General features: G+C 53.7%; 1 protein-coding gene across 1 annotated transcript in view; it reads left to right on the top strand.

The window, feature by feature from the left end:
* Nucleotides 1-23,128, top strand: part of EEIG1 (estrogen-induced osteoclastogenesis regulator 1) — a 34,238-nt gene that overhangs the window by 7,449 nt on the left and 3,661 nt on the right. The window contains exons 2-8 of the mRNA XM_081102940.1: nt 16,074-16,194; nt 16,419-16,448; nt 18,530-18,646; nt 20,279-20,325; nt 20,412-20,569; nt 22,372-22,476; nt 22,554-22,749. Coding sequence (XP_080959066.1) covers nt 16,074-16,194; nt 16,419-16,448; nt 18,530-18,646; nt 20,279-20,325; nt 20,412-20,569; nt 22,372-22,476; nt 22,554-22,749 — 774 coding nt within the window. The remainder of the gene's footprint in view (nt 1-16,073; nt 16,195-16,418; nt 16,449-18,529; nt 18,647-20,278; nt 20,326-20,411; nt 20,570-22,371; nt 22,477-22,553; nt 22,750-23,128) is intronic.

The raw sequence follows: 23,128 nt of genomic DNA, 5'->3' as shown, positions 1-23,128 counted from the left end.
CTGGGGGAGGCCTCTGCCTGTGAGAAGGGGCCCTCTACACATTCAGCTCTGGCACCCACTCTGGCAAGCAGAAGATAGCTCCCCACATGAGGTGGAGGGCAGGGGAGCGGGTGAGAAAAACAGGGGTCCCTCAGTTGAGGGGAGGCCCCTGTCCCTCTTGGCACTCCCCTTACTTCCACCACACCTTATACTCTTATTTTGGCTTTTTCGGTAGCCTTGTCCTCAAGTTCCCTACCCCTGCTCCATCTAGGAAGCCGTCCCTGGCTACTTTTGGCCTTGCACACTCACTGTGGGCCCTCATCTCCGGACACTACAATCCCCGCTCCCACCTCTTAGCTCCTACCCCAGACCGTGGCAGGAGTAGCCTCTGTTGCATCTTAGGCCTGGTGCTTCCTGCCACGGGTTGGCCAGTGCAGGGCTGGGACAGTCTCCCCTTGGCGCTGAACCAGAATGGGCACTGATGGTGCTGTACTGTGTGCCGGCTACTGCCAGCTGCTGGGGTCCAGCCCCTCCCTGTTGGTGCCAGAGGTATCAGTCTGTGTCAGGAGCAGCCCTCGCCTAAGTCCAAGGCAGCTGGGCACCACTGGTTCTATTGGATGGACCGTCTGTGGGTGATGGGGAGGAGGAGGGGGCTGGGCTGCCCCAGGCTCTGCAATTGGACCTTGGCTGCTCTATGACTCTGTGACCATGGCCAAGTGTCTTGTCCTCTTAGCCTTGGGTTCCTCCTCCAACAAATGGGGTGCAGGTACTCATCTAGAGGCAGGAAAGCTACTTGAGAGCAGGGCACCTGTTCCCCAAGGGCCAGGCACCTGGCAGCTGAAAACAGACTAAACCTGCTGAGAGGTTTAGCTGGGTGCTGGGAAGGAACTGGGGAGGGCGGAAGTCTGGGTCCTGTTCGCACGCAAGGCGCCCTCACCTCCCACCACTTCCTCTCTGACAGTGCTGGACTTCTCTGCAGACCCAGGGCAGCACACCTGTGGCTCCCCCAAACCTTACTCCCTCGGGGGCAATTTCCTGAGCACTTCTATATGTAGGGCCCTGCTCTTGTTCCTGGGGACACAGCCCTGCCCCAGCAAGTCCCCTCCCCAAGAATGATGCTAGGCTTGGTCCCAGGATGAGTAGGTTAGTGGTTGGTGGGAGAAGAGCAGCCCAGGGCAGATTAAGGCAAAGGCAAGAGTGCTGAGCAGGGAAGAGCCAGTGGCCTGGGGGCTTGGAGTCAGGGAAGGCCATGGGAGGGGGTGGGACCTTATCTGAGGGCAGACACAGAAGGGTGTGAACCAGAATCAGATTTGTATTTTAGAACCACCAAGGGCAGCCAGGGGGGTGGTGACCACTTGGGGCTCTTGGTGGCAGAAGGGGAGATGGCTGTCATCTGAGCTGGGTGGCTTCCCACCTCTGCCATCATGGGACGATTAAAAACAACACTGGAGCCTACTGCGCACAGTGGGAATGAGCAAGCCGCTGCCCCTCACACAGCGCCGAGTGTCACCCACAAGGTTGAGGAGAGGAAGCTGGAGATGAGAATGTACGGTGGATGCCATTTGTATAAAGTTCAGAAGCAATCCGCTAAAAGCACCCATCCTGGTACAAGTCAGGATGATGTCATCTTTGTGGGGGTGGCAGTCATGTCTGGAAGGGGCCTTTAGGGCCTGTGAAGTCCTGCTTCTTGGGGGCTGGCTACACGAGACTGTTTGACTATCTGCAAGCTGTGCACTGACGCTGTTTGCACATGTCTGTGTCAGAAACAGCCTGGAGACGCCCACACCTGTGCTGGTGCTGGGTGCCAAAGTTCTAGACAAAAGTGAGAATCCTTGGGTGCCTAGAGGCCTGGAGGAAGTCCTTGGGCTTTTCCAGGGTCTTTCTGGCCGGGCAGCCTAAACCATCAGACCTGTTTATGAGACCATAAGTCATCTCGGCAGCTGCCAGCCGTCTTCTTTGGCTGGGGCTCTTCTGTCTCTTGCAAACCTGCTGGGGCTGTTGGGCTGTGGAGCTTGGCCATTCAGAGAGAGGGCGGGCTCCTGAGGCTGCCAGACCACAGGACCTGTCTGAGCCTTGCTTTCCTCATCTGTGAAATGGGGTAATAAGCCCCTTCTTGGTGCTTGGATTGAATGAGTTAACACCCATTATGTACCCAGCATAGCCCTGGGCATAGAGTAGTGCTCAGTAACGGCTGGCAGTGGTTGGTATTAATCTAGGGCAATTATTGGAGGGGATCCAGTGGTGGAAGCAGAAAGGAAAGGTCCACGTTCCTCCCTCTCTGCCTTTCATTGTTTCTCTTCTCCCTTCCTGTGGTTCACCCACTCAGCAAACATTTGTGATTAGAGTCAGGCTGCTGCCCTGCAATGGGCCTAGCAATGGCCAGTTCAGCCGTGGTCTCTGACTTGGGGCCCATGACCGGGGAGACCATTAGACACATCAGCTCTCAGAGAGGTGCTGAGCACAGCGGGGAGGGGAGGCATCAACCTCTTCTGCCTGCTCTGGCCCTGGCCCTTTACTTTGGGGATGGCCTTTGGCTGCCTGGATACTCTCCCTGCTTGCCAAGAGAAGGCCTGACCCTGGGTTCCAGCCCCTCTCAAGGGTTTCGTGTCAGCTAATGAGGAATCAACATGGACCTGGGTGAGAATGGCCACACCCATTTTGGATGCAGGCAAGACAGAAACCCAGGCTTAATCTGGATGTATTCCCAGTGTCCCCACTCAGGCCTGGCTTGTAGTAAGTGCTCCGTTTATGTGTGTAGGGTAAGTGAATGACAGAAGCATCATCGGCCCAGGGTTGGTCCGTAAGTCTGCAGGAGAATCAGGTGTCCAGGGAGAAGGTAGAGCTTAGTAAGTCAGCCTCATGGTCCCACCTTACCCCGAGCCCTTTATCCTGTGGCTGGAATCTCGGAGGATAGCTGGGAAAACAGGCCTGAGTCTATGCTGGCTCTGTGAGCTGTGACTCTGGCGATTTCCTGGTCACCTGGGAAGTTCAGGGAGCCATGGGGAGTGCTGAGTGGAGCAGTGGGAACACCTGGGGGTAACTCCAGATAGCAGTGACCCTGGACCCCTCAGACTCTGCAGAGAGCTAGAGGGCATGGCCTGATCTGGGCTGGGAGGCTCCTTTCCTGGAGGTGGAAATATCAGTGCAAGAAGGTCTAACGCAGCCCTGGTAGAGAGCAGGGCTGTGAAAGTCACTGAGTCATCAGATACTTACTGAGCACCTACTATTTGCTAGACACCATCCTGCAATAAGCAAACAAAGGCCTCTAGGACCTTTGTGCTCTGGGACACAGGAGCCTCATTCTGTTTTCCACATACCTAAGACCCAGGCCCAGAAGAGGAAGTAATTTGTCCAGCCGCAGAAGTTGGGTGGAGGAGGGCCTATGGAGTTGGGAAGGGGCTAAAGAGAACAGGGACATCCCGTGACTTGCCTGAGTCTAGCTATTTGAGGACTATGGATCCCTCCCTTTGGTCTCTTCCTTTCCTGGGGTGATTCAAACAGCACCCAGGCGTGAGTCAGCCAGGAGCGGCACAGGCACACCTAGGCCACCTGTTAGTCCACCTTCCTGGACGTCCCAGCCAGGTTCAAGGCCTGGGGGAATGTCCTGATCCAGGGTCCTGGGATGGAAAATGGGGGCTCTGTCTGGGCCTTGCATGCCTGGCTTCCTGCTGGACCGTCTGTCTCAGAGTCACTTCTGACGGTGGTGGCCATGTGCCCATTCAGCACGAGTCCCCTTTGGGTATGCGCCTGGCCTCTCTTTCATTAGGCCTCTCAGCAACCCCATGAGCTAGGGCAGCGTGGTGACTGAGGCCCAGAGAGGTCAAGTGTCCAGTGGGTGGCAGAGACTGGCCTTGGTCCCCCACCTCTCTGTTTCTCACACGCACGATTTGTGAGGAGACCTGCTGGGGTCTGAGGGGCTCCGGAAGGGCCATTCCCTGAGTACAGCCAACCCCGAAGCTCTGTGTTTTCTATAGTCCTGGGGGAGGGGAAACTTGCTACAGCTCAGCTGTGTCTTGCTTTGAATTTCTACCCTCCAACCTGACCCAACTCTGGCATGGGGCCCAGTTTGAGATTCTGGGATAGGACAGCGATGGGTTCAGATTACAGCCCTCTCCCAACCAGACCTGGGGCAGTTGGCTTCCGCTCTCTGAGCCTCAGTTCCCCCACTTACGACATGGAGATGATGGTACCTACCTCCCAGGGCTGGGGTCTGGATTCTAGGGGGTCAGGCAGGGAGAGCTCTCAGTTAGGTGCCTCATAAGAAGAAAGTGCTCAGGAGGCGGGAAGCTGACGCTATTAACTTCTACAGGAACATTTTCCCATTTCTCCTTCCGGTCCTGGATTGACCTGGCTTGGTCCCTGACACCAGCAGGTCTTGATGGATTTGGCCCAGTGCCATATCTGTGACCATGCACTCTGACCCAATCACCGCCCCTCCTTCAGTGTAAGTCTGGTCTCAAGGCTGCCTCTTCCCTGGTATTGAGCCCACAGAGCACAAAAACATTGATACCACAGGCCCCTGAGAACGGCGTCTATGTCTTGGCGCATTTTCCCAGCCATCCTGCAGGACAGGGGAGGGTGCACATCTCCCCTTGCCCCCTGGGTTGACCTGTGGACTCCCTGAGTGTCAGTTTGCTTATCTGTGAAGTGGGTGGTGGTTGTGCCTGCAGAGAGTTAATGCTTCAGCAACACCTGGCTCATGGGAGGGAGCCTGGGAAACAGGCGCCAGGCTGGGCCACATGATGTGGGGGTGGGCTTCGCCGGGTGCTTGGGGAGGACCCGCACTTTGTCACAGCCAGCAGTTCACTTCGGTTCTCTTCAAAGGCCTGCTCTGCTCTTGGGCTGTGAGAGCAAGAGAGGGTACCCATTGGCATCAAGTGGGAAGAGCATGCATTCTCCTGGGTGGTGGGAAGCTGCCTCATAGGCTGACTCTGGGTGCAGAAGGCAGAGCAGGGAGGCGGTGTGCCTGTGAAACAGGAAGCTGGCACCTGCCCACTGTGGGTTTTTGATCCATCTCAAAGTTTCTGGGCTGGTGAGTTGCAGGATTTGAACCTCTGTGCATATGGCTCCAGAATCCTTGATGCTTCCCCACCAAGCCTGCGTGAGCTGAAGTCCTCGGTGTGCTGTCCACTCTGTACTTCTCAGGTCACTTGCTGCCTCTAGCCTTTCCTCCCAGCCCACCTGCCAATCCCCGGGGCGCCCGGTGGCTCCTCTGAGCCCTTCAGTCTCCAGCACAGAGTGGTTTGGCTTCTAGGAACGTCTTGCTGCCTCATGGTGTTGCAGGAGGGGGTGCTGGCTGTGTCAGAACTGCAACAAGCTGCTTCCCCTGCACACGGCCCTGAATTCCTGGCAGGAGCCAGACACCGCTGGGCTGCCACGCTGGCCACGTCGCCGGGATGAGGCTCTACTGCCCCGCAGCCCCTGGATGGACGCCTAGGCTGGTCCCCTGCGGGCCCCTCCCAGGCGGCTGTGCTTTCTTCTCTTCGGGGAAGCACAGGCAGATGTTGTCAATTTAAATTGTTTCCTTATTAGAATCCTGCCTTTCCTTGGCTGAGTTTCATCAGCTGGGAACTTTGATTGCATCATCAGGACCCCTCCCTTCGCTAGGAACCTGGCCAAGGACTGGGAGATCACAGAGTGGGCGTGGGTTGGGGAGGGGTTGCAGGCTGGATGCTGTGGTAGTCCCCCAGGACCCCCCAGCCAGGAGCAGGGACTCCTGATGCAGCCTTGTTCTGGTTACCTCTCATTATAGGGGCCGAATGGGAGGAAGCAGGGACCAGCCTTCTGAGGAACCCAGGAGCACAGCTGGGGCTGGGAGGCCCCTGGGGTCCTACTTAGTTCTGGTGGCTATACCCTTTCTTAGCCAGGTGCCCAGCCCCTGCTTCAGTCACCTGGGAGCTTGTTTAAAACGTTTAGTGAAAGGCCTGCTTCACTGGTTCTCTACCGGGCGGGGAGCGGGTGGGGGTTGGGGGGGTGATTCTGCCACCACCCCTTCCCAGGGGAACATAGGCAATGTCTGAGACATTTTTGGTTGTCACAGCTGGGGTTGTGCTCCTGGCAGGGTGCTGCTAAACATCCTGCAATGCATAGGACACCCCTGGAAAAACAAACAGAATTATCTGGTTCAAAATGTCATGAGCACAGGTTGAGAAACCCTGCCCTACAGTCTCCCTTTCTGGCAGGGCCAAGGACTTTTCACTTTTGGCTTTAGACTAGCGGTTCGCAACCTGTGGGTCGCGACCCCTTTGGGAGTCGAACGACCCTTTCACAGGGGTCGCCTAAGACCATCGGAAAACACATACATAATTACATATTGTTTTTGTGATTAATCACTATGCTTTAATTATGTTCAATTTGTAACAATGAAATTGGGGGTCACCACAACATGAGGAACTGTATTAAAGGGTCGCGGCATTCGGAAGGTTGAGAACCACTGCTTTAGGCCTTTAGCCCTGCCAGGCCAGGCTCTGTGCTGGGCAAGCATTGATGACTAGGCAGACATGCAGATGAGGACTTAGCCGGCAGCGGGGAAGGTAGGGTGCCAAGTGTGACTGTGGGGCCTCCTGTGGCTGTTTCCTGGGCTGCCCCACTGGGTTCCCTTCTCCTGACCACTGCTTGCCACGCTGAGCCTTTGCTCCCATGTGATCTCCAGGGAGGGGCCCTGAATGATCCGTCTGCCAGGACCTTGTAGGGGCGTGGCAGCCCGTGGCCAGGAGGTGGTTCCCACTCTGCTGACCCTTGTCACCTGCATGATGGAGCCAGTGCCCACAGTGTTTGTGGAAGCGGAATGGAGGCCCTGGTCTGGGGCCATGGAGCTGCAGGGAGTTCTGGCCTGAGGACACTGGTCTGGTGGGGTGCTCTGCTCTATTCCAGGACAACCTAGAAATAGCTGAATTCTGCCACTGTGATGGCCACCGTGGGCTGCGGTGGGTGGGTGGAGGGCTCACCCTGCCTCTCTGGTATTTGGACGTCTAATTGTATATCTTAAAGCTAAAAACGAGACTCCCCTGAAGCTGCCCTGAACACCCAGGCTCTGTAATTACCTGCCCCTGGCAGGCAGCCCAGAGCTGAAGGCTCAGGCCCTGAAACCCCCAGGCTAGGGAGTGTCGGGGCTTCCTTCATCTCTTCCCCAGGGGGAATCCGGTGCTGCCCAGAGGGCAGGGCGAGGGTGGGCCCAGTCCTTGACTCAGGTAGGTGGAGGTTCAAATTCCTTTTGCTTTTTTTTTTATTTTTTTTTTATTTTTTATTTTTATTTTTTAAAAATATATTTTATTGATTTTTTACAGAGAGGAAGGGAGAGAGATAGAGAGTTAGAAACATCGATGAGAGAGAAACATCGATCAGCTGCCTCCTGCACATCTCCCACTGGGGATATGCCCGCAACCCAGGTACATGCCCCTGACCGGAACCGAACCTGGGACCCTTCAGTCCACAGGCCGACGCTCTATCCACTGAGCCAAACCGGTTTCGGCAATTCCTTTTGCTTTTGACCAGCCCTTCTAACCTCACAACCTTTTTTCATTTTTTAACTTAAATTTCACTTACAGAAACAGTTTTTGGACAGAAATGAAAACAATGGCCCTGAGCCCCCTCACCCCAACTTAACCTTGTGCTGCTTCCGAGGGTCTCTGCTGCTCTGGGAGTCGGTTCCCTCGGTGGCTTTTTGGCCCCTGACCTCATTGCAATCAGAGGACTCCAAGAGGAGTTGATTTCCCCCCAGGCATGCTTTAAGAAAAAGTCACAACTGATACTTCCAGTTCAAAAAGAAAAGGGTCCAATACTCCTCCCCCACTAGATCCTCATTTTTTCTCTGTTCTTCCTTACCTGCCTGTGCACGTGTGGACGCCCGGGTTGCGAGCACCTCCATACGGCCCCTTTGTAAGTTTGGGGCCAAGATTCCCTTCCCAACCTCACTCCCCACCATTCTCCCCTCACTCACTCTGCTCCAGCCACACCGCCTCCTTGCGCTTTCTTAAGCACAGCACCTACATTCTCACCTCAGGGCCTTTGCACTTTTTGTTCCTCATGCCTGGAGCGCTCTTCGAAATTATCTGCACAGGCCACTCTCTCACCTCCTCCAGCTCTTTGCTCAGATGTCACCTTCCCATTAATCCCCTGACCATCTCTTCCTCGTTCAACCTGCACCTGGACACTGCCTGCCTCCTTCCCCATTCCTTTTCCTTAATAGCACTTACCACCATCTGCTGTGTCTGCCTCATTTTGTCTCTCTCGTATCCACTGCCAGACTATAAGCCCCTTGAAGGCAGGACTTTCTGTCTGTTGTGTTTACTGTTTATGTTCCTAGGGCCTTCAGCAGTGCCTGGCACTTAGTAAGTGCTTAATAAAAGGTTTTTTAGAGAATTGAGTCTCTGAGATTTCCTCAAACCTGGCCTGGCCAGCTCCCACCCTGGGCTCATGGCCAATTGCTTGATATCCTCGTGCCTGCCTTTTTTTATGAACATCTACACCCCCCCCCCCCCCACAATCCCTTCTCATTATCCCTGTCTTGTGCCTGGGACCCCGTGCCACCTCACTGGGGGTGCTCAGCTCCCTCTCTCCAGGGGGGCCCTGGAGGAGGCTGCAGGGTTGAGTCCTGGCTGTGCCATCTCTGGCTCACAGATGGGCCTGGGTTGAGACCACACTGCTCATAGCTCTGAGTGACTCAGCCTTCCCAAGCCTCACTTTCCCCGTCTGTAAAGTGAACCACGATAACACCCAGCTTTCAGTGTTGAAGAGCTCCAGATGGCACACAGTAGGCCCTTGGGAAATGGCCACTACTGGGGTATGTATGTTGCCCTTGCTGTGACCTGCTGGGGTAGGCCCAGGCAAGGCTGGGAACGTCTTCCCTTGGGAGTGGTGGCATTTACTAGTGTGTTTCAGCCCCGAGGATATAAGAGGGAGGCCCAGCACCTGATCCTGTGAGCCCTGCCCGGGAAGACGGAAGACGCCTGTTACCTGAGCCTGGGAGGGCTCCACGTGCCTTTCTCTGGCCGGGCCTGCCAGGCATCACTAGGGGGCCCAGGCTTCCTGGCTGGGTGTTCCCTTGGCAGACTCGCAAAGGGGAAGGGAGAGAGCCCACAATTTGATATCAGTTTTTGTTCCAGACACTAATCCTAATTCCTCTGGGTGTTTCAACACGCCCAGTGTTGTGAGCTTCCTCCCGGGTCTCCAGCAACTGCGTCCAACTCCTGGACTGGGTCCAGCAGAGGGGGTGGGAGGAGATCTGAGGGTCCGTGTTGGAGCTGTAGCCCCCCGCTTCCCCCCTTTTAAACGGGGGCCTTTGGCTGCTTAGGACATGTTTCCACTCTTTGCCCTTCCACCCACTCCACCAGGGCTGCTCGGGCCTAAAGCCAGACTCCATAGTGGCAAGACAGAGCCGCTGTCGGAATATGATTCAGCCTCACCATGGCCCCGGAGGGCCTGGCCCCTGCTCCCTTGCCGGCCTCATCCCGTCTGTTCTCCTCCCCAGTCCCTTTAGCTGCTGGCCTCTGAGCTGCTCTTCCTCTTGCCAAGCATGTGTCTACCTCGGCGCCTTTGCACTTGAAGTTCGCACTTCTGGACAGCTCTTCCCCAGTTTTTGCTTAGCCCTCAGCCTCATTTCACTCCAGGCCTCGCTTAGAAGTCACTGCCGTAAGGGCTTTCCCTAACTACCCACCTGAAGTAGCAGCCCCCACCTTCTCATCTCTACCCAGCCCTCCCTCCCCACCACCCCTTCCCCGATCTGTCTTCTCTATTTTTCTCTCTTTATCTGACTTACCATGTGGGCGGGTTTTTTTTGTATCAGTTTTTTTTTTTAAGATGTAATTCATGTGCCACACAGTCCACCCATTAAAATGGGCAAGTTAGTGATTTTTAGTATATTCAGAGTTGTGTGACCATCAGCACAGTCAATTTCAGAACATTTCATCACCCCAAAAAGAAACCCCATACCCATTAGCAGTTATTCCCCATTTTCTCCCTATTGCCCCAACCCCCAGCAGTCACCAGTCTACTTTCTATCTCATGGATTTCCCTATTCTGGACATTTCATTAAATGGAATCATGCAATATGCAGTTCATTATGACTGGCTTCTTTCACTTAGCATAATGTTTTCAAGGCTAATCCACATTGTAGCATGTAAAGCGATTTTTATTACGGAATAAGATTCCAATACATAATCTATTAATCAGTTGATGGACATTCGGGTTGCTTTTACTTTTTGGCTATTATGAATAATGCTGCTGTGAACATTCATGTACAAGTTTTTATGTGGATGTAGGTTTTCTTTTCTTTTTTATTTTTTTAAGGTTTCAGATTCAATTCTTTTATATATTTTTTTTTTAATTGATTTTTTTTTTTTTTTACAGAGAAGAAGGGAGAGGGATAGAGAGTTAGAAACATCAATGAGAGAGAAACATTGATCAGCTGCCTCCTGCACACTCCCCACTGGGGATGTGCCCGCAACCAAGGTACATGCCCTTGACTGGAATCGAACCTGGGACCTTTCAGTCCGCAGACCGACGCTCTATCCACTGAGCCAAACCGGTTAGGGCGTGGACGTAGGTTTTCATTTCTCTTGGATAGATACCTAGGAGTAAAATTGCCGGGTCACATGGTAACTCTATATTTAACCTTTTGAGGAACTGCCAGACTGTTTTCCAAAGTGGTTACACCACTTTACATTCCTACCAGCAGCGTCTGAGGGTTCCAGCTGCTTACACTCTTGCTAGCACTTCACTTGTTATTATCTGTTGATTATAGCCGTCCTAGTGGGTGTGAAGTGGTAGCTCATTATAGTTTTGATTTGTGTTTCCCTGATGACTAATGATACTGGGCACCTTCTCATGTGCTTATTGGCCATTTGTATGGCATCTTCAGAGAAATGTCTATTCTGATCATTTGCCCATTTTTAATTTGGTTTTTGTCTTTTTATTGAGTGGTAAGTCCTCTTTATATATTTTAGTTACAAGTCCTTTATCACACATGTGATTTGCAAATATTTTCCTTCATATTGTAGGTTGTCTTTTCACTTTCTCGATGCTGTTCTTTGAATCACAAGCATTTTTAAAAAAATATATTTTATTGATTTTTTTACAGAGAGGAAGGGAGAGGGATAGATAGTTAGAAACATCGATGAGAAACATCGATCAGCTGCCTCCTGCACGCCCCCTACTGGGGATGTGCCCGCAACCAAGGTACATGCCCTTGACCTGAATCAAACCTGGGACCCTTCAGTCCGCAGGCCGACGCTCTATCTGCTGAGCCAAACCGGTTAGGGCGAATCACAAACATTTTTAATTTTGATGAAGTTCAACACATTTATATCTTTCTTTTGCCACTTGTACTTTTGATGTCATATCGGAGAAACCATTGCCTAAGCCCACATCACAAAGCATTACCCCTGTGTTTTTGTCTAAGAATTTTATAGTGTTAGCTCTTAAACATAGGTCTTTGATTCACTTTGAGTTAATTATTTTATGTGGTCTGAGAAAGGGGTCCTACTTTGTTCTTTTGCATGTGATATCCAGTTGTCCCAGCAAAAGACTGTTTCCCCCCCACGGGCACCCTAGTTGGAAATCAGTTGGCCATAAATGTGAAGGTTTATTTTCGGACTTTCAGTTCTATCCTATCGACCTGTGTGTCTATCCTTATGCCACAGCCACACTGTCTTAATTATTGTTGCTTTGTAAAAGTTTCGCAGTCCAGACATGTGAATTCCTTAGTTATGTTCTGCTTTTTCTACATTGTTTTAACTATTCTGGTCCTTTGATTTTCCAATGTTTAGGATCAGCTTGTCAGTTCAGATTTTTATAATGATTGTGTCGAATTTTTAAATCAACTTGGGAGTATTGTTGTCTTAACAATTAGTATTAAACCTTTTGATCCATGATCGCAGGATGTCTTTTCATTTATTTAGGTTTTTTTGGTGCCCTTTACTACCACCCCCCCCTCCTTCTGGTAGCCACCATACTGATGTCTGTCTGTGTCTTTGAGTTTCAGTTTTATATCCCACATATGAGTGAACTCAGATTGTCTTTAGCTTTTTCTGACTGACTTATTTCACTTAGCATAATATTCTCAAGGCCCATTCATGTTGTCGCAGTGGCAATATTCCATCCTTGAGGAACCGCCATACTGTTTTCCATGGTGGTTACACCAGTTTACATTCCCACCAGCAGCGAAGGAGGGTTTCTTTTTCTCCACAGCCTCTCCAACACTTACTACCTGTCTTGTTGATTATAGCCTTCGAACAGGTGTGAGGTGGTGGATCATAGTTTTGATTTGCATTTTCCTAATGGCTAGTGAAGTTGAACATCTTTTCCCATATCTGATGGCCGTTTGTATGTCTTCTTGGGAGAGGTGGCTATGCAGGTCCCCTGTCTATTATTTAACTGGATTGTTTGGTGTTGGCTATCATCCCATTCATTTATTTTTGCCTTTACTTCCCTTGTCTTTGGGGTCATGGGGTCAAATTCATAAAATGTTCTCTACGACCAAGGTCCGTAAGTTTAGTATCTATGTTTTCTTCTATGTAATTTATTGTTTCAGATCTTATATTTAGGTCTTTGATTCATTTTGAATTAATTCTTGTACTAGATTACAGTTATTCTTTCGCACATGGCTTTTCAATTTTCCCAGCACCATTTATTGAAGAGTCTTTCTTTTCTCCATTGTGTGTTTTTGGATCCTTTGTCAAAAAATATTTGCCTATATACCTGTGGTTTTCTTTCTGGGCTCTCAGTTCTGTTTTATTAAAGGTCTGTGTGTCTGTTCTTCTGCCAGTACCATGCGGTTTTAATTATCATTGCTCTGTAGTATAATTTGAAGTGAGATAATGTGAAAACTCCAGCTTTGTTCTTTTTTCTCAGGATTGTTTTGGCTATTTGGGGTCTTCTGTGGTTCCATACAATCTGACAGTTTTTTCTATTTCTTTAAGAAATGACATTCAGATTTTGATGGGAATTACATTAAATCTGAATATTTCTTTGGGTAATATGGCCATTTTAACAATGTTGATTCTTCCAATCTATGAACATGGAATATTTTTCCATTTTATTGTGTCTTTTTCAATCTCTTCTAATAATGCTTTGTTGTTTTTAGTATACAGGTCTTTCACATCCTTTGTTAAGTTTATTTCTAGGTATTTTATTCTTTTTGTTAATTGTTAGTATATAGGAATACAGTGGATTTTTGTACATTGATTTTGCATCCTGCAACTTTACTGTATTTGTTTATTGTTTCTAATAGTTTTTTGGTTGAGTCTTTAGGGTTTTCTATATACAGAATCATGACATCTGTAAAAAGTGACACTTTTACTTCTTCCTTCCCAATATGGATGCCTTTTATTTCTTCCTCTTGCCTGATTGCTCTGGCTAGGACTTCCAGAACTATGTTAAGATTGATGAGAGTGGACATCCTTACCTTATTCCTGATTTAGAGGAAAAGCTTTCAGTTTTTCACCAAGAAGATACAAATCCCTATTTAGATCTTGAATTTTTTTCAACAATGTGTTATAATTTTCCAAAGTATATGTTTTATACTTCTATTGTTAAATTTATACCTACACATTTTATTCTTTTTAAATAAAATATTCTTCATTTTATTGTGGATATTTGCTAGTACATAGAAATAGTAGATTTTTTATATTGATCTTGTATCCTGCAATCTTGCTGAACTCTTGTACTAATGGTTTTTTAGTGAATTCCTTAGGATTTTCTACATACAAGACCAAGTCAGCTGCCAGTAGAGATCATTTTAGTTCTTCCTTTCTATTACCATGTATTTTTCTCATTTGTTTGATCCTCACCTTTCTGTTCCCACTAGAGTGTAAGCTGGTCACCGCTGTAGGGCCAGTGCATAGAACAGGCACAGGCACAGAACTGGAGCTGTTATTTGATGAGTGAACGAGTGAGTGCAGCTGGCATGGCTGATGCCCCAGCCCAGGGCTCCTGCTTCCCTTGTGGCACCTGCTTCCTGAGGGCTCATGCCCATGTCTGTTGGGAGTTGGGGGCTTTTCCTTCTTCCCTCATCTCTAGCCCTGACCTTTCTGTTTGTCCCAGTCTTGGGGCTGTGGGAGGTTGCTGGAGTTCACCCTCCTCACCAGGTTGGAGCATTCTGGTGACTGAGTCTCTCTAGACCCCGAGTGTCTTCATCAGATAAGACACATCTCATTGACAGCACGCCCCCCCCCTCCCCCCACGTCCTTGCAGGGCTCGCATCACTGAATGCTCCCAGGTGCCCATGAGTGAGTGGCTGGTGCACCTGTTTTACTAGTGAGGGTGGGGAGGTCGAGCCCCAGCCCGAGTTGCACAGAGAGTGAGGGCTGTGCTCCCAAGACGGCTTGCCCTGAGTCCTGTTGCCCCTTGTCACAGACCTGGCAGGATGTGGGACAAGCCTTGGTCACATCCTCAAAGCCTTGTGGAGCCAGCAGGGAGCTCCTCACAGAGGCTCTGCTCAGAGGCTTGCATCAGCCAAGGAGACCTACAGCACGTCTGCTTCTCACGCAGTCTCTTCCCTTCGCCTGGAACTGTCTCCCCACTGGCTCCTCCTCATTCTGCAGTTGGGTCTGAGCTTGAATGTCACCTCCCTGCAGCCAGTCACCTTCCCTAACTCCCCTCCCCCTCTCCGGGTGACAATGAGTCATCACTGTCAAATGTTGGTCTGTAAGTCCACTGCAGGGCCCAGTCCCTGCCAGGCTTTCCGGGCTCCGTGGCCTATGAACCCAGGTGTGGCTCATGGCTCTGCAGTCGGACTGTCCTGGGTTTGAATCCTGCTTTGTCAGTCACTGGGGATGTGATCTGGGCGGTCTGTTGTTGCCTCAGTGCCCTCAGCTGCAGAAGGGGGTGGCATACAGCCTGCCTGCCAAGGTTGCAGTGTTCAGGAGATGCGCATCCTGTGCCGACCCCCCACCCTCAGGCCCCAGCCTGGCAAGTCACCCGACTCCTCAGGTCTGGGGTGTGGCGCGGTCACTTCCTCGCTGTCGGCTGTCCGCTGGGCCACTCCTGTGAGGTGGGATGAGCCTGGAGATAATGTCTCTCCTGCCGGCCCCTTCCTTCCTGCGCACAGGTTCTGCCAGACAGGCTGTGGGGGACGTGGGGATGCTGCACAGGGGTGCAGAGCTCATCTCTTGACATGTGCCGCTGCCGCCGCCCCCAGCTCCTGCCAGGGCCCCCGCAGCAGCTGGGAGAGGCTCAGATGAGCTGCTTCCCCCAACTCCCACTCACTCCCAGGGCACGGAGCGCTTCCCTCTTAAGTGGATTCTGAATTTGGGGCTGGGTCATGCCCCCCAGGCCCAGGAAGAACTCGGGGGCTGCAAGGACAGACCCCAACTTAGTGTCAGGAGAGCTACGGGCCCCGAGTAGTGTCTTAGACCTGGGGTGGTGAGGGTTTAATGTGTGGCACCTGAGCCAGGCTGCTTGGGTTCAAGACCCTGGTCTGCTCTGCCATCTGTGGGCCTGGGGCTAGGGTCTCCGCCCCAGAGTTCTGGTTCCTTTGAATGTGGGATTGGATTAGTGCTGCCTTCTGGGAAGGGTTGGCGTGACCATGGCTGGCTGGCCCTGGTTTGTAAAGCACATGGGACGTGCTGTGTTAGCATTAGCTGCTACTGTTGTTACTAGTGGTGAGGAAGGGGACTCTGGAGCCAGGTGGGCCGGGCTTAGGGCCTGCTGCTTCCTGGCTGGGTGGTACCGGGCAGTTTACCTAGCCTCATCTCTTCACCTGTAAAATGGACCGGTAGTCCAGCCTGGGAGCACTACTGGGAGGGTCACTGACATGGCCAGTGGGAGGTAATGGCAGTGGAAGGAGTCACCCCAGGCCACGGAACAAGGGGGTGGGGCACAGCGCTGGGAGCAGAGGGAGGGGGCAGCTGCCCCCAGCCTGACCTCGCCCGCCTTGTGTTTTTCATTTTTTATGGCATATTTTTGTTTTTACAACACTTACACAAGCACATTCTTGTTATGAAACTGCAGTCACTTTGTGATACAAAGTGAAAAGCCAGAGCGCCCCTTCCTTCCTCTTCCCCTCCCGTCATTGCCTCCCTGGAGGTGAGTCCGGTCCCTCCTGGTTCGCTGGGCGTTGACCTGCATCTGTGCTCACCTGTCTGTCTGGCCCGCAGGGAGGAGGTGCAGGAGAACTGCGTGCGGTGGCGGAAGCGGTTCACCTTCGTGTGTAAGATGAGCGCCAACCCGGCCACTGGCCTGCTGGACCCCTGCATCTTCCGGGTGTCGGTACGCAAGGTGAGGCTGGGCTTTGGGCCGGGGCTGGGGGTGTGGGCCACTGCTCTGGTGGCTGTAGGCCCGTCCCCTGGCTTGTCCCCCTCAGAGATAATGGGTCACTCTGCTTCTTTCCTTGTCCTCCTCCACTGGCGGTCACTTTTGGGGGGATTGGGGAACTGGGGAGACATATGAGGTCCCTTGGATGTCCTACTCACCCTGCTGCTTATGTCTGTCTCCCTGTGCAGGAGCTGAAAGGTGGGAAGACTTATTCCAAGGTGAGTGGAACTGTGTGAAGGGCTGGTGGGATGGGATGGGGAACAGGCGTGAAAGAAGCTCCCAGAAGAACCTCCAGCCTCATTTCTGCCCCAAACAGGAGACACTCAGCCCTACAGGAGATGTATTTTTTTTTTTGAAATATCCTCTATTGACCGTCTTTGCGATTCACAGACACACAGCATATGTTTGCTGCCGTCCATAGAGTGCAAAGGGTAGTTTATGTCCCCTTCCTCTCCAGGCCCCTCCCCCATCCCAGCACTGGGATTCCTTAGGACTGTTCCAGGCCTTTTAAGAAAAAAATGTTATGAAATATATCACACACACAGAGCGGTGAGGAAAATGTTCGATATAGTTCAGAGAACTGTAAAACGAGCACCTTACGTGAGTCCTGTGTATGTGCAGGCAGTGTGGCTTTTAACTACACCAAAGGGACCTGTTTTAACTACACTAAGTGGATTCTGCAGCCTGCTGCTTTTCTCGCCAATATGTCACGGGCATGTTTTCATGTCATCACAAATTCCCTTTTGCTTTAAGAGCAGCGGTGTCCCTTTGTGTGGCTGGGCGACGGGTGACTCAGCCCGTCTCCGTGTTGCATGTGTGTAGTTGCTAGGTTCTCACTGCGCCCACAGAGAGCTCAGCCCCCACATTACAACCTTTTTCACTGGGAAAGGCAGGAGAAGACGGTTACCTCTGGTCTTGAATAAGCTTGCTCTGCCTTTAAAGCCCCTTCTCTATGGGGACTCACAGCCCACCCTCTGGGGCTCCCCAGGGAGGTAGCATGTTGTGGGGGGGCGGGGGGGAGCCTCAGTCAGGTCGGGGGGGAAATGCCTTTGCCTCACCTCACCCTGTGCACAGGGCGTGTTCCTTCCCACCAACCAGAGTTCAGGAAGCTCTGGGCTCTGGGCTGTGCGCTCTGCCCTGGCTGCTCGCTCATGTGCCTCTCCAGGGGCAGAGGGCAGGGTGGCCAGAACCGGCCTGTGGAAGGCATCAGAGTGGAAATTTCTCCTCCTGTTGATTCACGTGGGTGAGGACAGCTGGCCAGCCAGGAAAGAAACTACCAGCAAACAGCTGGAGCATCCTACGTCCATCCGGCAAATGTTTGTCATGCGCTAGCACGCGTCAGACCTGCCAGGCCCTTCCCTTCCTGTTCTCCCATCAGCCGTCCACACTGGCTCAGCACCTGGACACAGAGGAGGGAACTGAGGCCCAGAGAGGTGGCAAGACTTGAGGCTGGCCAAGCCTAGTTCAGGCTGGTTGTGCTGGTTAAGCCTCCTGGGGCCCTGCCCATGTCACTTCCTCTCTGAACCGGCTTCCTTGTCTGTAAGATGGGCTCACTGAGTTGATGGCGGGACGGGAATTTGATTTTAGTCCTTGATTCTGGCACCCGTGCCCCAAAGTCTGCAGGAGAGACTTGCACGCAGCAGGTGCTCAGTAAACGCCCGCGTTGGTTAGGTTGTCCCCTAAGTTCTAATCCCAGCATCCCCTCACCTGAGCCTCTGTTGCCCCTCCAGGTCTGTCAGAATTGGCTTCCATCTAAAAGGCCTGAACTCACAGACCCTGTTCTCGTACTTTCTCCACTTCCTTCCCCATCCCTGCTCCTCTCTCTGTATCTGAGGACCCTCACTCCAGCCTCCAGGAGGGGCTCCTGCGCACCCTGCAGAGTGCCCCCACCCACCATCCCCACGCCAAGTTCCCACGGGATTTCCCTCCCCCTGCCCGCTGTCCTGGCAGCTCCCACAGCGCAGCCTTGTTTCCCGGGGAACAATGTGTCTGTGTCACAGACAACAATGTCCTTTCATCTCAGGCGCTGCCCCGGTGCACTCTGGGACACAGCACAAAGGGCGCTTTGTGTGGCTCAGGGATGTGAGCTCCTGGCTCTGCCACGTTGGAGCCGCCAGCCCCAGCCACCAGCCCGGCCTGTGTCCTTGGATGCAGGTTATGCAACAGGCAGTCTGGGCTGTGGTGTGTCCCAGGGGCTTTGCCCGCCTCTCCCCCTTCGCCAACTTAACCCTTGTGCTGCCAGCCCGGCACCCACACTCCCTGCAGCCGCCCACAGTCTGCTCTCCTCTCTCCCTCCCAGCTGGGCTTTGCCGACTTGAACCTGGCTGAGTTTGCAGGCTCAGGCTCCACCGTGCGCTGCTGCCTGCTGGAGGGGTATGACACGAAGAACACCCGCCAGGACAACTCCATCCTCAAGGTACTGGCCCCGCTGCCTCTTCTGTCCCCGCTCACCCTGGGACCGGGCAGCCTGCTCCTCACCAGGTTCCCTGGCGGGCTGTTAAAAATACAGGTTCCTCCCCTGGACAGCAGTGAGGCAGACTGGGAGGATGTGGGTCCTGGGTCGGCCACGGCCTCAGTTTCCCCATCCATAGTCGGGGGCTAGACCCCAACAGTCTCTAAGGGTTTGGTGAGACCAGCCTTGCTGAGTGCTGCCACCTCTTGTCTTGTGATGCCTGACAGCAGCCCCGTGGGGATCGGGGTGTATTATTAGTCCCCGTTTTGCACAGGAAGCAGTTGAGGCACAGGTTAGATCACTAGCCGGGGTCACAGCAGAGCTGGGCCTGAGACCAGTCAGGTCCTCCCATTGCCCCACATGACATGAGGCAGCCTGAGGCGAAGCATCGTGACCGGAGGACCTGCCGCCCCTCCACCTGGCAGGCTGAGGGCGGCTGCTCCAGAGACCCACGTGCAAGCTTCCGGTGGCGGGGCAGCTCCCTCCCCCCGAGCAGCTGCCTCCTTGGCCTCTGGGGACAGAGCTATCTGGGCATCTGCCACCTGCACACCTCTCTTCCTTGTCTCCACGCCCTTCCACCTGGCTGAGAAAACAGCCTTGCCCTAACTGCACCTCTGCCGGCCGACCCAGTGGGAGCATGTGGTGCCAGGGCAGAGCTGGGCCAGCAGTGGTGGGCAGAGGCTCTGGGGTCTCCCGGACCCTGTGCAGAGGGAATCAGAGGCACCGAGAAAGTATAGGCTAATTGTGGTGGGAGCTGGGAGCTTTCAGCCTCGCCTCAGTGGGCCCATGCATCTCAGGCCAGATCAAGGGCACCTGAGGGGCAGGTGGCCTTGGCTTCAAGGCCTCAGCCTGTCTCCAGGGTCTTGAGCAGTCGCATCCTCCGAGCCTGGGTCTCTTCCCTCCGCTACAACCTGGCACCGTCACCTCCTTTGTAGGCTGCTATCGTGGCCAAAAAAATAATCCATAAATTTTTTAAAAAGCTCCTCAACCCAGGGGTCTTCTTCTTTTTGTTGGTGGTGGCTGGGATCTGAGCCTCTTTCCCACCTGTCATTCCATCTCAGCCCAGATTTGGGAACCCAAACATTGCCTCGTTTGGGCCATTGCCAAAATCTTTTCCCAAGTGGATGTTAAATTCTTAAGTTTCTAACAGGTTTTTGCTTTATTTCACTCAAGAAACTTTCACTACGCCCCTGCCCTCCGTGTTGGACTATGAACCCCCTTCTCACTGGGCCGGCTTCTCCAGCCTCCTTCCTTCCCGCGCCCACTCGGAGCCCTGGGCACTGAGGGTGGAGAGTGACTGCGGTCCTACCGTGACGGCTCCCAGTCGGGCCGTAGTTTTGAAGTAGTGGTAGCTGGCTTTTGCTGCTCAGTCGCTCCCAGCCAGGTGCTAAGCCAAGTGACCCTCATCTCCTCTGTCCCATGAAGCAGATGTCAGGCTCAGTTCTGCCTTCTGCATGGCTTCCCCAGGGCCAGCAGGGGCCAGAGACGGGATCAGACTCTCAGCCCTGTCTGAAGCCGGAGCAGGGAGGCCCAGGAGTCCAGGCGCCTGGGCTGAGTGAGTGGACGTGGTATGGCTGACTTCTCCTTGTCTCACAGGTCACCATCGGGATGTTCCTGCGCTCTGGAGACCCCTGCTTCAAGACGTGAGTGTGGGTGCAGGCTGAGGGGTGGGGGCTCAGCTGACCCCAGGACTGGGGCACACAGTCATAGTCCTCTCTGTCCTCCCAAGGCCGCCGTCCACTGCCAAGTCCATCTCCATCCCAGGCCAGGATTCCTCCCTGCAGCTGACGTGTAAGGGAGGCGGGACCAGCAGCAGTTGCAGCAGCACCACCAACTCCCTGACAGGGTCCAGGCCCCCCAAGATCCGGCCCACCATTCTCGGCTCAGGTACCGTTCCCTACCTGCCGCCTTACCTGCGCCTCCCTTTACCTCCGAGGTGTCCATGCTTCCATTAGGCAGACATTGTGCAAGCCCCTCCCATGTGCCAGTACCGTGCAGTGCCCTGGACAGAGACTGACTGTGGTGTCCCTGACTATGGCCCTCCCCATCTAGCAGGAGAGACGGGCGTCAATCAGACAATAAGTCAAGGGCATGTCTACCTACAGAGAAAGAGCCGTGAGAGAGACACGGAAGGCATCTCTCTGGGGCCAGGGAAGTCTCCCTGAAGTGATGGCATTTGAGCTGAATCCGGGGCGTGGGGCACAGTGTTCCTGGCAGAGGGACGTGTGCTGTGAGCTTCTGTTCTCCCCCACCTGCTGCGTAACCTTGGCTGGCCATGTTGCCTCTTGGGCGTCAGTGTCCTCCTGTAAAATGGGATCAGCAGTAGTAACCACATCTCGGGTTGCTTGGGGGATGAACTGAGCAAATGTGTGGCCTTGCCTGAACAGAGTATGTACTCTGTGGATGTCTACTCAGTTATCATTATTACTGATGTTATAAAATTTCAGACGAGCCTGCATCCCCAGAGGAGAGGCTTGGCGATTAGGAGAGGGGGTGCCAGCAGGAGAGGAGGCTCTGGCAAGGCGGCACGTGGTGGCCCTAGTTTGTGTCGCAAGAGCAATTAGGGCACGGTGCCCGGGTGGCTCAGCAGATGTTTGCTGGTTTCTGCCCTCGGGGGCTGGCAGCAGGGAGGGACCCCTGATCTCAACGGTCAACTCCCTCCACTCCCACTTTTCCTGGAGACCCAGCCAGTGAGCCCAGAGTGGAGAGCTGGGGTGCTTGCTGCCTCAGCCTGGGCTTGCACTTGGGAATGCAGGCTTCCCAGCATTATTACTTTCTCCAGCTTCTGGGTATGTGTCCCCAGAGCAGAGATCTGGGGAGCAGGCCACCCCAGTACAGATAAGGCTTTTGTGCAGAGTAGCAGAGATGCCTCTCCCAGGCAGCGTGGAGTATGAGCCCCAATGCCTCTGTGGCTGGTTTTCTCTGCCCCTGACCCCCTCTGCAGAGACCCTGTTGGGGGCTTAAAAAGCCGCTTGACTTTGGGTGGGGACACGGGCCTGGGGTCCAGCTGGTGGCCTGGCTGTGCTCATCTCCAAAGAGGGGCTGGGCAAGCCCTTGCTTCCTGCGTTTACCGCAGGAGGCCTGGTGGGTGGATCCCCCTAGCTCCCCTGCACCTCCTGCGGGGGAGTGCTGGGATGTTAGTTTCGAAGTTGGGCCTCTGGGTGACTTGGGACAGGGCTGTCAGCCAGCTCCCCGCACCCTGGTTTGCTTTATTTTAGCTGCATTGACCGGAGCTCACAAGCTTCAGGGCCTTTGCCTTAGTTCCCTCCGGAAGGCCCTTTGATGCCTTATCTGCCGTGCTTCCTCCCACGCCTCCTGATGGTCTCACATTAAGGCCACTGCCTCAGAGAAGCCCTCCCTGATCTCAGGCTGGCTCAGACCCCATACTGCTCTGCACCACTCACTGAAACTGTGGGTCATGTTTGTTAAATGTTCTTCCTCCCCAGTGGCCTGTGACAGACACCCTGTCTCCTGTTCACAGCATCCAGTAGAGCACCCTGCATGGAGGCGGACCCTAACAGATAATTGTAGAATGAATGACCCTGGGTTCAGATGGTGAACTGTGGCTGGGAGCAAATTGCTGCTCCTACTAACGTCAGTTTACACAGTGTCCCTCCACCCCACACCCCGCCAGACGCAGTGAGGGGACGGGCACCACTGGTAACCCCTGCCCGCTCCCTGCCTTCCAGGTCTTCCGGAGGAGACAGACCAGAACCTGTCCAGCCCCGAGGAGGTGTTCCACTCTGGCCACTCCCGCAACTCCAGCTACGCCAGCCAGCAGTCCAAGATCTCTGGTGGGTGCCCGCCTGGCCCATGCCCCTGGCCTTCCATATTGCCCGGCTCCCTGGTAATGCACGCCCCTTCCACCCAGGCTACAGCACGGAGCACTCGCGCTCCTCCAGCCTCTCCGACCTGACGCACCGTCGCAACACGTCCACCAGCAGCAGTGCCTCTGGTGGCCTCAGCATGACGGTGGAGGGCCCTGAGGGTGGCGAGCGTGAGCACCGGCCCCCCGAGAAACCACCCCGACCTCCCCGGCCCGCACATCTGTCAGACCGCTCGTTCCGGTGAGTCTCACTGCTCAGCATTTTGGAGAACAGACCCCTCCCGGTGGCTCCTTGACGCTTTGCTTCTTTGCCTGTAACACGGGACACTAGGGTCCCTGCCTCAGGGTTGGATGCTGATGACTCAACCAGTCGATGGTCATGAGTTAGCCCTGACCTAACTGGCGCGTGCGTGCTCCGTCAGCGGTGCTGTGTATGACTTAGCGTGGCTGAGGTCCCTGCTAGGCCTCTCAGAGCCGCTGCGTCCTCCTCTGTCAGCCCAGGTAACGCGGCACCTGCACAGCAGGGCTGCATGCGGTTACGCGAATACCATGTGAACCGGCGCCCATCCTGAGCGATGTAGGTGGCCGCTGCTGTCATCGCTGTGCCCGTTACTCCCCTG

The sequence above is a fragment of the Myotis nattereri genome (assembly GCF_964212035.1).
Source record: "Myotis nattereri genome assembly, chromosome: 12".
NCBI classification, from domain to species: Eukaryota; Metazoa; Chordata; class Mammalia; order Chiroptera; family Vespertilionidae; genus Myotis; species Myotis nattereri.
The sequence above is the reverse complement of the archived record's forward strand: the minus strand, read 5'-3'. Positions and strand labels throughout refer to the sequence as shown.